The 15,299-nt window shown below is 57.9% G+C and overlaps 1 protein-coding gene across 9 annotated transcripts in view; it reads left to right on the top strand.

Annotated features, from left to right (window-relative positions):
• SCNN1B (sodium channel epithelial 1 subunit beta) overlaps positions 1-15,299 on the top strand; it is a 48,693-nt gene that overhangs the window by 31,028 nt on the left and 2,366 nt on the right. For all 9 annotated transcript variants that reach the window (XM_081132795.1, XM_081132791.1, XM_081132788.1 and 6 more), the window contains 9 exons: positions 448-724; positions 2,951-3,141; positions 7,877-7,980; positions 9,513-9,676; positions 9,957-10,064; positions 12,008-12,125; positions 13,136-13,211; positions 13,292-13,349; positions 14,019-14,080. In XM_081132795.1, the coding sequence (XP_080988921.1) occupies positions 448-724; positions 2,951-3,141; positions 7,877-7,980; positions 9,513-9,676; positions 9,957-10,064; positions 12,008-12,125; positions 13,136-13,211; positions 13,292-13,349; positions 14,019-14,080 (1,158 nt within the window). The remainder of the gene's footprint in view (positions 1-447; positions 725-2,950; positions 3,142-7,876; positions 7,981-9,512; positions 9,677-9,956; positions 10,065-12,007; positions 12,126-13,135; positions 13,212-13,291; positions 13,350-14,018; positions 14,081-15,299) is intronic.

Here is a 15,299-nt window from a genome sequence, read left to right as displayed (position 1 = left end):
CGGGGTCACAGACCTGCCCCTCCTCCCTGTGTTTCCTACCCCCTCCTGGAGGAAGACAGCCGCTCCCCCCCCCCACACACACAACCCATTCACAAACAGCATGCCCGCTGCAGCGCACACACGCAGGGCCCAGCTCTGCCCTCATCAGTGGGTGAGCTCAGGCAGTCACAGCAGCTTTCACAGCCTCATTTCTTACTGTATCCTCTGCACCTTCTCAGTGCCTGGCACATAGTAGGTGCTCACTAAATACTCGGTGCATGAAGGAGGGGGTGGGTGGGTGGCTGGACACATGGACAGGTGGGTGGGTGGAGAGAGAGGTGGGTGCGTGGGCAGGGTGTTCCTCTCACACGTGGTGGCAACTGGGCTGGAGTACAAGGAGATCCCAGGCTGCAGTGGCTGTTTCTCAGCTGCCCCTTGCCCCCTAACCAGTGCCCCCCACCCACCTAGGCATTCTAAAGTCGAACATTTGCTGAAGGACCTGGATCAACTGATGGAAGCAGTCCTGGAGAGGATCGTGGCTTCTGAGCCAGCCCATGCCAATGCCACCAGGGCCCTGAACTTCACCATCTGGAACCATACACCCCTGTTCTTTATTGATGATCGGGACCCCCACCACCCGGTGGTCCTGGACCTCTTTGCGGACAATCACAAGGACTCAGCAAGCAGCAGCCCAGCACGAGGAAGGACCTGCAGTGCCCAGGAGTGCAAAATAGCCATGAAACTGGTAAGTGGGCCCCAGGCACATGCCGACCAGTGGGCTCTACCCAGGGAGGCTGATGGGAGTTTCTTTCCCTTAGTAATCTGGGTCCTGCTGGGGGAAAGGCAGGCTGGAAGCCAGTGCCTGTTCTGTATGTTTGCCAGACTATTTTAAAAATAGAAATAGCTGGTATGTTAGTCAAGACATTTTTGGATGCAGCTGACCCAGCACAAACTAGCTTAAACAAAACAGAATTCATTGGCTCACATACTAAGAAGCCCGCGGGTACATTGGGTTCCGGTGTGGTTGGGTCCAGGTGTTCAGATGCTGTCATCAGGACTCTATTTCTCTCCGTCTTGACTCACCATTTTTTGTTGTTGAATTTATTGGGGTGACATTGGTTAATAAAATTATATGGGTTTCAAGTGTACAGTTCTAGAACACATCACCGGTACTTTTCTCTCAGCTGACTTTGCTCTCTGGTTGGCTCTCTCTGTGTGGACGGCCTTGGCAGTGCCAGACACACATCCCCCCAGCTCTGCACTCTCCCCAGAAATCTCCTCTTTCCCAGTGACCTGGATCATCACGTCTCATGCTTCCCCCTAAACCAATCGCTGTGGGCCCAAGGATGGGCGCTCATGGTTGGCCGGTCCTGGGGTCATGTGCCCAGGGATGGGGTGACAGCCTTTGTGAGCAAGGGGGGAGGGGTGATTCCCTGAAGGACAAATTAAGTCTTATTATCAAAAGACGGGGGCATAAACATTGGGCATGTGAAAAAGCACAGCTGTGCGGCACAGTCGATGCCAGGGCAGGGCTGGTGCCTGGAGATGCCCGGAGCGCTGTAGCATACGGATCCCTGCACCCCACTCTGCAGAGTCTGAATGGGCAGCTCTGCACCAGAGCCCAGGGGTCTGGATTGTTAACAAGCTCCCTGGTTAAGGACCCAGGCTGGGGCCATACTCTCCCCAGACAGAGGCCACTGCCTCCCATGCCACCACGTGGTCAGGACTCGCCCCACATCTCCACACAAACCAGCACACAGCATGAGGCTTGCAGGGTCCCGTGGCCAGCTTGAGCCAGTGCCCACTGCTTTCTGGTGCAGTTACCTGGCTGCCTGTGTCCATGTGCTCATCGGCAAAGCAGGCGTGTCCCTGCTGACTGCACCAGCTCTCAGGGCAGGCCCTGCGTGTGCGCACCTGTGCGTGTGTGTGTGCTGTGTGTGTGCTGTGTGTTCATGTTGTGTGAGCACGTGCATGTGTGTACGAGTGTGTGCGTATTGTGTGTGTGCATGTACAGTGGGGCGAGGGTCTCTGCTGCCACCCCTTACTCCCCTCGCTGGGCCCTGCGCTCTTGGTGGGGGGGCAGAGCTGCTGTGCCAGCTGAATGGGATCCTGAATTAGAGCCCGGGCCAGAGAGTGCTGAGTGTTATGATCAGCTCCCTAAAGGGCGATGAGGAGGCCTTCAGCAAGGGACCTGAGGACAGTGCCCAGGCCGGCCCTGGGGAGGGCTGTCCCAGGACGTCCGGCCTTCCTAGGCCCACTGTGGGGTGAGAAGGACCAGAGGCAGAGGCCCCGGCCGGTCCCCGGGGCCAGTCGGTTCGTGTCTGTGTGGTGACCTGGGCTTTGTGGTGGGCAGCGAGCGGAGGGCCCTGCACCCCTCAGCAGGCTCAGGGTGACAAGGCCCAGGCCCTTCCTCAGAGAGGGAGAGGCAGAGTCGAGTCCTCCCGGTTCACACGGCCTCGGGGCAGTGGCCTCTGGAAGTCTTGGGATGGGGCTGGGAAAGAGGGGAGTCAGAGGGTGTGTGTGTCTGTCCTCACGTGAGCATGAGTGTGGGTGTGGTATGCGAGCTTGGGGGAAACATGGACGTGTGGTGTATGCAGAATCGTGACCATGGCGTCATGTGGCTGGGATGTCAGAAAGTGTCATCTGTCTTGGTATGTGTGTGTTCCTGTGTGTGTGTGTGCATGTGTGTGCATATAAGGGTATAGGTGTGTGTGTTCACTCGTGCTTAAGGCTACATATGGGGAGTGAGGCTGTGTGTGAGTCCTTGTGACGGTGCAGCTTTGTGTGAGGGGCAGCCCCGAGCACGCGTGAGCGTGAGTGTAAACACAGTCCCACTGCCCAGCCAGTAGCCCAGCGCCGGGGGCAGCCCAGGGAGGGCAGCCGGCAGAGCACTCTCGGCTTTGCCCTTGGGGCAGCGACTGGGGCCCTACCAGCAGCCCCCAGCCACAGGAACCCCTCTTGGTCTCCACAGTGCCGCCTCAATGGGACCGTGTGCACCTTCCGGAACTTCACCAGCGCCACGCAGGCCGTGACAGAGTGGTACACCCTGCAGGCCACCAACATCTTCTCGCAGGTGCCAACCCAGGAGCTGGTGCAGATGGGCTACCCGGGCGAGCAGCTGATCCTGGCCTGCCTGTTCGGGGCTGAGCCCTGCAGCTACAGGTGAGAGGTGCCGGGGGCTCCCCAGCTGCCTGCACCAGTTTTCTGTGCCTCAGTGTCTTGGGTCATGTTTCCTGGAGGCACCTGGTAAGAATTACCTGAGCATTTTAAAAGTCACCTTTTATTGTGGGACCATTTAGATTTACTGCAGAGCTGCCAAGATAATTAGTTCCCTATCCTCAGCCGGTGTCCTCTGTTCTTTCCATCTGCCGTCACCATGGTACTTTGTCACGACTAAGAAACCAACATTGGCACTTTACTATTAACTGAACGCAGCACTTTATTCAGATGTCACTGGTGTTCCCTGGTGCCCTTTTCCTGTTCCCAAATTCCCCCCAGGAGGCCACAGCGCGTCCAGTCACTGTCTGCTTGGTCTCTGGGCGGCACCGGTTTCTCAGCCTCCTTGTGGACGGTGAGTTTCCGAGCCCAGTCGGGTGGCCACAGGAAGTGCCCACTGGGTCTGTGCCCAGGTGGTTCGGGGAAAAAGACACCAGGTGAGGTGCCTCTCATCGTACCATGTCCGGGCACCGGTGACGCTGGCCTTCCTCTCCCAGTGACGGCCCCTACTGAGCAGCGGGCTCCCCCGCCCGCCGTGTGCCCACGTTCCCTCCCACTCTGTATGGTGGAGGCGAGCCACAGGGCGGCCGCGCTGCCGGGGAAGCAGCGGGGACGGGACCCCTCTGTAGGGCAGATTTGCCTGTTCCCTGCTTTCGCATCTGTTGATCATGTATGTCCACTGTGTGGACTCGTGTGTATTTGGGCCGTGGTATCATCCACTCACATTCGTCCAGCTGTGGCCACTGGGTGTGTGACATAAGAGCGTGCAAGCCAGGAGAAAATTATGATGTTTATTTGAGCCAAACTGTTCACAATGCCAGGAAGCAAGATCTCAGAAGCTCCAGGAATTAGTTTTGCAGCCGCTTTTGTGCATCTGGAATTAGGGAGGGAACTAAGGAAGACTGCGTGGAGTGGGGAGACAGCAAGGCGGGGACTGGGTCACAAGATGTGCTCCCTGAGGGCGGCCAGCCTCGGAGGGGCCTGGAAGGGAGGATCACTCTGGCGTTTCGCACGTGTGCTCAGCTGGGTGCGCAAGAACAACAGGCAGGGCCTGCTTAAGGCAAAGTAAACCTTTCTCTGGAGAACTCACAGGCCTGGGGCGTGACTACCCACCTGAAGTCTCCTATCCCAGGAAAGGTTTGGGAGGGAAACATCTGTTTCTGCAGCTGGAGGTGGCCAGTACTAGGAGCAGCCTGTCTGGTAAAGAGCATTATCAACAAGCAAATAGTTGGCAAGAGGTATGGGGAGACCAAGAGTGTAGCCCTGGGCAGTAGAGAATCCGCCACACCCTGCTCAGCCTCCTGCCCCTGGGCTGTAGGTGTCCGAGACAGTGTGTTGGGAACACAGTGTCCCCTCGCCCCTGGGGCGGGGTCTGACCCTCCAGAGCAGGGCTGGGTTTAGCTGGTTTGCGCTGCTCTGTTCCTTTCCTGTGACCACAGCCCTGAACCCACACAGGACGCGGACTCCACAGTGCCGCCCAAAGCTAATTCTTCCTCCAGCCCGTGCCGTGCTCCCTGCCCGGTGTGCCCCCTCCTCTCCCAGCTTCAGCTGCTCCTCAGCCTCAGCTCAGGCCTCACGTCCCCCAGAAACCTCCCCTGACCTCCCTCCCGCCCCATCCCCAGGTGGGATTAGGGGTCCATCCTTCATGCTTATCTCTGTGGCTGCCTTATCTCATATTCCAATTATGCTGTTAACAAATATTTACTGAATGTCTGTCGCCTGTGTGTCAGGCAGCCAACACCTGTTGAGGACCTCAGTATGCTCGGCATCCAGCCTCACCTCTGTCCTTTGGGTGGGTGCTGCAGGGGAGGCAAGCGAGGCACAGAGAGGTGGAGTAACGTCCCCAAGCTCACCAGCTGGCCAGTGACAGAACCAGAATTTGAATTCCAGCAGGCTGGCTTCAAGCCTGGGCTTCCAGCCCCTAAGCTCTTTCCCTGCCAGGACAGACACGACAGCTGTCCTCACGGGCTTCCGTTCTGGGGCAGGAGGCGCCGTAAGCAAGCAGTCCAGTGCTGGACGCAGGGCTCGGACCCGGGCCCGCTCTCAGGAAGTGGCGGTGGGGGCCTGTGGAACGGGGGACTTGGAGGGCAGGGCGCTGCAGGCCATGCTCCGTCCATCGGATGCCCGAGTCCAGCCCTCCTGTTCTTAATAAAACAAGAAAGACGATATAAAAGCCTCGAAGACGTGTTTAAAGCCGTTTGCACGTCCCGTGGAGGCTGGAGGCCGTGCATGTGGACGGGAGGGAGCGGTGAGCTCCCGGCCCAGCGCCCGCGGAGTGTTCCTCTGTGAGGGGTGCAGGGTGGATCTGTAACAGAGAAAGATTCTTTATTTTTTAATAGAACTGCAATACCCTTCTCCCACCTGACAAAAAATTCAATAATTCCTCAATATCACCCGCTGCTTAGGCGCACGCACCCTCGGAAACGCTCACCTTTTGTTTGTTTGCGGGTGAGTCGGGCTCAGGTTACAGTGCACGCACTGTGGTCGTAACCAGGTCTCCCCACTTCTTTTCATCGAGGTCACCTCCCTTTCCTTCTCTCACACTCGATTTATTGAAGAAAGTGGATTTTTCATCTCGGTGAGCTCCCCACGGTCTGAATTTTGCAGACTGGCTTTCTGTGGCGTCTTTGAGCCCGTTCCACGTGTGGTGAGTGGTAGACACACTCATCCCTGACCCTGTCCCACGTGTGGTCGGTGGTAGAGACAGACACTCACCCTGACCCTATCCCACATGTGGTCAGTGGTGGAGACAGACACTCACCCTACTCAGGGCTGGTGTTTTTGGGAAAGCCACTTAGTCATCAGCCTGTGCTCTTCCGGCCAAAGACACACACCGTCGGTCACCCCTGTGCCTGCTGCCAAAGCCATTCATTCCTCAGGGTGCAAGATGCTGGTGCTTACTGTATCGCCCCCTCTTCAGTTATTAGCTGGGTCATGCCAGAGCTCTTTTTACAGCTGTATTACAAGAAAAGAGACTTAGCGCGGCCGGTGTTGCTCAGTGGTTGAGTGTCTGCCTATGAACCAGGAGGTCACAGTTTGATTCCCTGTCAGGGCACATGCCCAGGTGGCAGGTTCAATCCCCAGTAGGCAGCATACAGGAGGCAGCCGATTGATGTTTCTCTCTCTCCTTTCCTCTCTCGGAAATCAATAAAAACATGTTTTAAAAAGGGAGGGCGCAGTGTGATGATGGACTCCACTTTTAAAAAAAAGAGAGACTTAAAAGCCTTGGCCAGTGTCGCTCCGTTGGTTGAGCTTCGTCCCGGGCACCAGTTCAGTTCCAGTCAGGGCACGTGCCCTGGTTTCAGATTTGATCCCCGGTCGGGGTGCGTACCAGAGGCAGCAGGTGGGTGTTTTCCTCTCTCTCCCTCTCTCTCCCTCTCCCTCTAAAGTCGATTAAAATATATATTGAAAAAAATTTTTTCTTTTAGAAATAGAGACTTATAAGATATATCAGCCAATCACATGTTAACAGCATTTGGATCCCAATCTAAATAAATAAACTGTAAAAACAAAATTGGCATTTATGAGACAACTGGGACCTTGAACTGAATATTTAATAATATGAAGGAATTTTTGTTAGTTATTTTTAACATGGTATTGGCATTGTTTTTAGTTTCCTTTTAGAGATCCCCGTGAAATGTTTACAAATATAATTGCTGTGTCTGAGACTTGCTTCAGGATAGTGTGGAAGGGAGAGTGGGGGCGGCCGCGACGGACGTGACTGGCCAGGTGATGTCGGCTGGGGCTGGTGGTCGACTTCGTCTCTTTACTTCCCTATGTTCAAAATGTTCCATATCAAAAAAATGTTTAAGGAAATTCTTTGGAATGCATTACACTGTCTCTCCTTCCGTGAGCACCTTTAGGGGACCCTTCCTGTTGAGTTACTTCCTCAGGAAACAGGCCGCTGCCCAGAGACAGGGCCCCGCAGGGGGCTGTGTTCATGCCTCCTCCTGCCTGGCCCCTCCTGGCTCACAGCCCCTGCTGGCCCTGCTCTCAGTCCACTTTCCTCTTTATCCGAACTTCCAAGGTTGTCCAGACCACCCTCTGGATTCTGCCAGAGAGAGTGGCTTAAAACAACAGAAATTTATTTCTTCATGGAAGAGGCCCGAGGCCCGAAATCAAGGTGTCGCAGGGCGGGGCTCCCTCAAAAGGCTCTGGGGAGGGTCCCTCCTGCCTCTCCCAGCTTCTGGGGGCTCCAGCATTCCTGGGCTTGTGGCCGCATCACCCCACCCCTGCCTCGGCTTCAGGTGACCTTCTCGCCTGTCTCCTGTTGGGACAGCTGTGACTGCAGGGAGGGCCCACCTAGGTGCTCCAGGCTGCTCTCATCTCAGGATCCTCAGTCACATCTGCAAAGGCTCTTCCAAATAAGGTCACAGTGATAGGGCCCTGGCCTCAGGACGTGGGCACGTCTTTTGGGGGCCACGGTTTAACCTATTACGTGGTTTATAAGACCCCTTAGACGAAACAAATGAAAACTTCTTTTTCCCAATTCCTGGCTAAGCCGGAAAGCCTGGGCCTGACCCCAGAGAGACTCCCTCCTCCCCGCTTTTCCGAGGGGCCCTGGGAATGCCTCTGGCTTGAGCTCGGGCACGGGGCAGACAGATGACCTACTGCTCACCTCCCTTTCTGAGCCCCTCGGCCGCCCGGTTGGCCCGCGCTCCAGCTGCCGCGTCTCTTTCAGGAACTTCACCGCCCTCTTCCACCCCGATTACGGCAACTGTTACATCTTCAACTGGGGCATGACCGAGAAGGCGCTCCCCTCGGCCAACCCCGGGGTCGAGTTCGGTGAGTCTCCGCTCCTCCTGGGCCAGAGCCGGGAGGCACGTGGGGCTGAAAGACCAAATTACCACCGAGCGTGGAAGGGCAGGGTCTGGGGAGGAAGAGGCCGCCGGGCGCCCCTCAGCAGCCCCCCCATATCTGCACCCCCTGGGGCAGCGACGCCGGGTCCAGTCGCTAGTGAGCAGAATGAGGATTGGGCGCAGCGCAGCGGGGTCCGCTCCCGCCCCTGGTGCGGTGGAACCCCGCTGCAGCAGTCACTCGGCGGGTGGTCCTGGGCGCTCACCTTCTCAGAGCCTTGGTTTCCGCAGGAAGGCGGCTGACAGGAGCGCGGCACGCAGTGTGCACCTCGCTGCGCCCTGGGCGCCGGGCCCTGCAGCAGGAGTGCTCAGGATGCCCGAGATCTTGAGAAGTTTGAGTAACTGGCCCAAGGCCCCCAGCATAGGGCAGAGCCCCACTGGGCTCACGGAGGGGGCGGGCCGCGGAGGCAGAGAGAAGGAGGGAGCAGGTGGGCGCGGGGAGAGGGGGCCGGCGCTGGCCGGCTCCGAGAGGCTGGTGGGCTCAGGAGCGCCGTGGCGTTCAGGCTGCGAGCCAGGCTCAGGTGGGAGCACAGCCGCCCTCCCCTCGGGTTCTGACCTCCCCGCCAGCCACCAAGAGGGGGGCTGCTGGTCCAGGGGCACGGTGGGCCGACTGCCCAGCTCTGTGCCCCTGAAACGCTGTGTCAGAGAGGTGCAGTCACCTCCCTCACAGGGCAGAGCAGGGGCAAGGAGCCCGGCTGCTGGTGTTAGAACCTCAGCAGCCTCATTTCCCCACTGGGTGACCTCGGACAAGTCCTTTCACCTCTCTGTGCTTGGTTCCCTCGCCTATAAAATGGGGATGGTAACAGTGCCTACCGCATATGTGTCTCTGAGCACCGGTGAGACTGTGTGCGCGAATCACCTAGCCCAGCACCAGCATGCGGCACCCGCTCAACAAACACCCAGCACAGTCCTGCGGCCTCTGCCCTGAAGAAGAAAGCAGTCGGGTGGGGGAGGAAGACAAATGATAAAAGAAGTCACAAGAGTGAGGCAGGTTCTTGGAAGGAAATTCCAGAGCTGGGAGAGGATATGTCAGAGACCCTGAGTCCAGTCTGGGTAATCAGGGAAGGCTCCTGGAGGAAGTGACACTGGGCTGAGACGGTCAGGAAGAGCCGGATTTTCTAGGTGAAGGGCGAGAGTGGGAGCAGCAGTCCGAGGGCCTGGCATCAGGACAGTCCGGGAGCTAAGAGGGACTGAGTGTGAGGCAGGGACAGCCACGCTGTGCCCCAGATTGGCCTGCCATGTGGGCTGGGGGAGCAGGAGGTGCCAGGGAAGAGAGGACGGGGGCTTGGACTAGGATACGGCCTTAGGATAAGGAGCCTGGAGTTTCACAAAGTGGAGCCAGCTTCCTGGGCAGGCCCTGGAGGTCCCCTTGGATGGAGGGGGCGTGGACAACTGGGTGGCGGGCCTCCCCTGGGCCTTGGGAAGTGAGTTCAGGCCGCCCTCGGTACCCCCTCCCCACAGGCCTGAAGTTGATCCTGGACCTACGCCAGGAAGACTACGTGCCCTTCCTCACATCCACGGCCGGGGCGAGGCTGCTGCTCCACGAGCAGAGGTCGTACCCCTTCGTCAAAGAAGAGGGCATCTATGCCATGTCGGGGACGGAGACCTCCATCGGGGTTCTGGTGGTATGGCCACTGCCCCAGGGAAGCCTGAGGGGGTGAGGGTGGCGGCCCACCTGCCTAGCTCTGGCTCCCGTGGCCTGAGAGGAGGGCCGGGGCCTTCTCCAGCTTCTCCAGCCCTGGCCTTCCCTCGCGCTCCAGTCCTGCTGGGTCACCGCTGGCACCTGCTGGGCCCGCTGCTCTCCATCCCCTTTAGAACCCTAGAGCCACCTGCTGAGTGGGAGGCAGGTGCAGAGGGATTTCCTAGGGCTGACCGGGGTCCCCACGAACACCCTCTCTGACACAGGACAAGCTGGAGCGCAAGGGCAAGCCCTACAGCCAGTGCACTGTGAACGGCTCCGACGTTCCCATCCAGAACCTCTACAGTGGCCACAACACGACCTACTCCATCCAGGTAGCGTGACAGTGCCGGCTTCATGACCCTGCGCCCTGTCCACACCACCTGGCCCAAGGCCTAAGTCTCAGGCACAGCTGGTCCTGGCAGGGCTGGATTTTTGTGACACTTGGGGTGGGTTTTGTGACACTTGGGGCTATGGAGCCAGTCCAATTCCGGGGTTTTCACCAGGGCCCAGGGCTGCCTACCTGTGGTCCCCTTCGGCAGGTGTGCCCTTGGGGATGCCCAGGATTATAAGGATCTCTCTCTGGGTTCCCCCAAGAAGAACCCCTGTACGAGCCTCTAGGGTTTGTATGTGTTACATCATCATTTGATCCTTTCAGTGCCCCCACGAGGTAATAATGTACTAACAGTAATTATTAATTATTATATATGCTATTTATTTATCATAACCCTGAATTAACATGCTAGGAATAGCAGGCTTATCATGTGCTAGGCAGACACCCCTCCAAGTACCTTACACGTATTAAATCAACCCTAAAATGTAGTGGCTGTTATAAGAACGACAACACGGGGATGTGTCAGCTTCTCACCCGTTACCCGACGAGTCCCTCTTTGTCTCTGGCCTAAAGCCCTTGTGCTGCAGCCAGGGGCTTTTCTCTGGTCTTGATCTCCGAGGTCAGCCCGGGGCGCCTGTCCCCAGACCAGTCCCAGGGAAGGGGACAGACTGAATATTTGCAAAGGTGACAGAAGTAACCACTAGCTGACACTTCCTCTCCCAGCCCAGTCTGCCCGGCAGATAAGGAAACTGAGGCATAACAAGTGGGCAGCCCAGTGCCCGCCTCCGTGTCCGAGTGCTCCAAGCACTGGGTGGTCTTCCCTTTTGCGTTGTCACAGGAACCCAAGCCTCCCCCGCGCCCACCTGCCTGCCCGCCCGGTCCAGCTGTCCCCATCCACCCCACACTCTGCCCAGCTGGTTTGGTCACCTCTGGAGGGACAGCATGGGGAGGTGGGGAGAGTGCAGGAGGCCATGAGGCATTAGGCCCCATCCTCGAGACCCCTTTCCAGAAAAACCTCTTGCCCCTTTCAGTGCAGTAGTCGCTCTGGCCAGAGACCTTGGCAAAGACCCTGGCCGCCCAGGCCCCCCCGCCAGCCTCCATCCTGGGGCTGGAGAGGACACCTGCTTCCCAGAGAGAGAGCCCTCGCCGCCCCATGCGCCCCTCCCCACAGCTCCGCTCCTCCCAGCCCTGTGCCCTCTGCCTGCCACCTGCTTCCTGCTCTAGACCAAGCGCTGGGAGGCCAAGCCCAGCCCTCCCACCTCAGCCAGCAGGGTGACTGTGCCCTGTTTCACCCACGAGGAAACTGAGGCCCAGAGGGTAACAACTCGCTGAGGACTCAGAGTGGGTCCTGCAGGGGCTGAACTGGGTTGGAATGACCCGAACACGCGGTGGGAGGAGATTCACTTCCCGCCCCGCGTGCTGAGCCTGCCCTTCTCCGCGCCCCTCCCAGGGGACATTCTGCAGCTCTCGACCTCTTGTCTGCACCTGGCACCCAGCGAGCAGCCTCTCCTTGTGTCCCTGGGCGGCCCCTCCAGGAAGAAGGTGCTGGGAGCCAGCCTTCCTGTCCTCAAAACTGCCCTGGGCCTTGCTGTGTAAAGGGCTTGGAAGGCTGCTGGCAGCCTTGTCACAAGAGCTGCCTATCTAACTGCTAGCTTTAGAATTTGGAACAAGCCACCCCTTCCCATGTGATCTGTGGGGCCCCAGCTCTGAAAGGTGGCGGGGGCTATCCTCAGGGAGCTGGCCTGAAGCCCTCTGCAAAGGACGGAGAGGGAAGGGCAGGGGGTGCAGCTTGGCCACCTCACCACCACTTCCCAGCTGGAGGGACACCTCCCTGGCTCCCCAGCTCCCTTGGCCTGGGCATTAAGTTCCGTGGGTCCCTCCCACCGTGGCTCGGGTGGGGACATCACTGGTCATGTCCGAGGCCTCCCTGTCTCCCACCCCCAGGCCTGCATTCGCTCCTGCTTCCAAGAACACATGATCCAGAACTGCAGCTGTGGCCACTTCCTGTACCCACTGCCCCATGGGCAGAAGTACTGCAACAACCAGGAGTTCCCGGACTGGGGTGAGTGGGGCCCCCAGCCAGGGAGGGGCGTGGCTCCATGCCCTCGGCAGGGCCTGGGGGTGTCCCCAGGCTTGCTCAGCCACATGCACAGTCCCCAGCCCTCCCTGCCCAGCACCCCTCCTGGGGGAACCCGGCTGCCCTCCGCCCCTCCTGTCTGTGCAGGAGCACCTCTGTCCTGGTGGCCTGGTCTGTGTGCCATACGAACGCCCTCGTGTGCTTGCACCTGGTATGCAGCTCTGGTGTGTGCACACGTGCATGCTTTCCCATGCACGTGTGAAGGGCATTTGTGTGTTTGTGTCTCGATGCGCAGCCGTACTGGGACTGTGGTGCCCGGCTGAGCGTGTGTCCATGCACTGGCCTGTGCTCCAAGTCTGCCCTTGTGCACCCTGGTTTGTGTGAACACGTGTGTGCATGCTCATGCATGTGTGCCAGCTTCAGCACTGTGTCCTGTCTGTGTGGCTTGCTTGGTCTCTGTGGGGTGCTGGGGCGAGGGAGAGGGAGGTGGCCTCCAAGGTCTTGAAACCTGAGGCCACAGGAGGAGGAGCCCCTGCAGGGCTCACACTGAGCTGGAGTCCTAATGGCCCAGAGTCCAAGCACCAAAGGATGTTGTGTGGCAGAGTCCCACCACTTCTTAACACCAATAACATGGGAACAAGAGGGGAAACCTGTATCCCTTCCAACTGCCCATCCCTTCAACACAACCCTGTCACCCTGGCCCCCAAGGAGTGAGGATGGCAGGCAGAGGGAAGCTGCCCTGATCCTCCTGAGCCGAGCTGAGCTGAGTGGTGTTTGGGAAGAGGCTCCCCAGGCCGGACTGGGGCAGAGTGGCTGGGAATGGGGTCAGGGGATAGATGGTTCTCCATGACAGGGAAGTTTGGATTGAGATAATTCCCCCCAGTCACAGACCTTAGGCGGCCCAGGGCCAGGAGGGCAGAGGGCAGCCTGAGGCCCACGGGGCAAGGAGAGCACTGGAAAGCCCCTCAGTGTCTGCCCACCTCTCTCCTGCTCAGCCTACTGCTATTCTGAGCTGCGCAGGAGCCTGGGCCAGCGGGAGACCTGCATCCGGATGTGCAAGGAGTCCTGCAAGTGAGTGCACGTGGGCACGGTGTCTGGGGGTGGGGGGAAGTGGGGGGCCCCATAGCCATAGGGCTGTTTCTCTCTTTCAGTGACACCCAGTACAAGATGACCATCTCCATGGCCGACTGGCCTTCTGAGGCCTCTGAGGTGAGACTGACCATGGAGTGGCCGAGCTCCTGGCCACCCATCTTTGGGCTGCGCCTGTCTGGGTCTGGGTCTTCAGGCTGCTTGAAGTTTTGGAGAGGGTACCCCTTCCTCCCCCTCCTTCCCCCTTGCCTCCCACCCCCAGGCACCATGCTGAGGGCACAGCAGTGAACCAGACAGGCAGAGTCTTTTGTCCTTACAGGCTCGCATCCCAGCCGGAGAGACAGCATACAGAAATAAGATTCAAAGTAAATTGATGGTTGTGTAGCAAGTAACTGGGGGATGAGACGGTACCTGGGGGAAGCCTCTTTAGGTAGCTGGTCAGGGAAGGACTCCCTAACAAGGTGATGGAGCAGAGGGTGGAGCTGAGCCACTCGCTGGCAGGGCTGAAGGAGGACCCGGGCAGGGAGCAGCAAGTGCCAGGGCCAGAGGCAGGAAAGAGCTGGCAGAGGATGGCTGAGCCTCTGGGGAAGTCCAGAGACCCGAGTGCCTTCTCCCCACAACAGCAGCCATGTCGTGCTCTACTATCTTCCTCTCCTCCCCATCCCAGCACATGATCCTGGGGGCTTCAGGAAGATACAGGGCTGTGGTCTGCCATCCACAGGGAGCAGGGCCCGTGCTGGGAAGGAAGGTGGTGGGTGCCATTTTTTCAGCTGCCTTCTTGGATTGCAGGACTGGATTTTCCATGTATTGTCTCAGGAGCGGGACCAAAGCACCAACATCACCTTGAGCAGGTGAGCCTGGAGTCTGGGCAGGGCTGGGGAAGGCAGAGGGCAGGAACCAGAGCCTCAGGAGAGGAGTGTGAATACAGAGCAGCTCCTTAGTCACCTTCTCACACTGGTCAGATTTGGGAGCAAGCCTCAAAGAGGAAGCTCTGGGAGTGAGAGAGGCCAGCCAAGGGGACTCAGAGTCCACCACTCCCCGAAGGAGAGCCTGTTCTTCCATCTGCCACCTGTTCATACACCCATCCACGCATCTGTCCATCCATCATCCATCCTGCCAGTCTTCTACCCTTCCACCCATCCATCTACCCTTCCACCCATCCATCTATCCATCGATCCTTCTATCCATCCATCATTTATCCATCTTCCAGTCTTCTACCCTTCCACTCATCCATCTACCCTTCCACCCATCCATCTATCCATCACCCATCTTCCAGTCTTCTACCCTTCCACCCATCCATCTACCCTTCCACCCATCCATCTATCCATCGATCCTTCCACCCATCCATCTATCCATCATCCATCTTCCAGTCTTCTACGCTTCCACTCATCCATCTACCCTTCCACCCATCCATCTATCGATCCTTCCATCCATCCATCCATCCATCATCCATCTTCCAGTCTTCTACCCTTCCACCCATCCATCTACCCTTCCACCCATCCATCTATCCATCACCCATCTTCCAGTCTTCTACCCTTCCACCCATCCATCTACCCTTCCACCCATCCATCTATCCATCGATCCTTCCACCCATCCATCTATCCATCATCCATCTTCCAGTCTTCTACCCTTCAACCCATCCATCTACCCTTCCACCCATCCATCTATCCATCGATCCTTCCATCCATCCATCCATCCATCCATCCATCCATCCATCCATCATCCATCTTCCAGTCTTCTACCCTTTTACCCATCCATCTACCCATCGATCCTTCCATCCATCCATCCATCCATCCATCCATCCATCCATCCATCCATCATCCATCTTCCAGTCTTCTACGCTTCCACTCATCCATCTACCCTTCCACCCATCCATCTATCTATCGATCCTTCCATCCATCCATCCATCCATCCATCATCCATCTTCCAGTCTTCTACCCTTCCACTCATCCATCTACCCTTCCACCCATCCATCTATCCATCATCCATCTTCCAGTCTTCTACCCTTCTACCCATCCATCTACCCTTCCACCCATCCATCTATCCATCGATCCTTCCATCCATCCATCC

Source organism: Miniopterus schreibersii, assembly GCF_964146895.1.
Source record: "Miniopterus schreibersii genome assembly, chromosome: 3".
Classification (NCBI taxonomy): domain Eukaryota; kingdom Metazoa; phylum Chordata; class Mammalia; order Chiroptera; family Miniopteridae; genus Miniopterus; species Miniopterus schreibersii.
The sequence above is the reverse complement of the archived record's forward strand: the minus strand, read 5'-3'. Positions and strand labels throughout refer to the sequence as shown.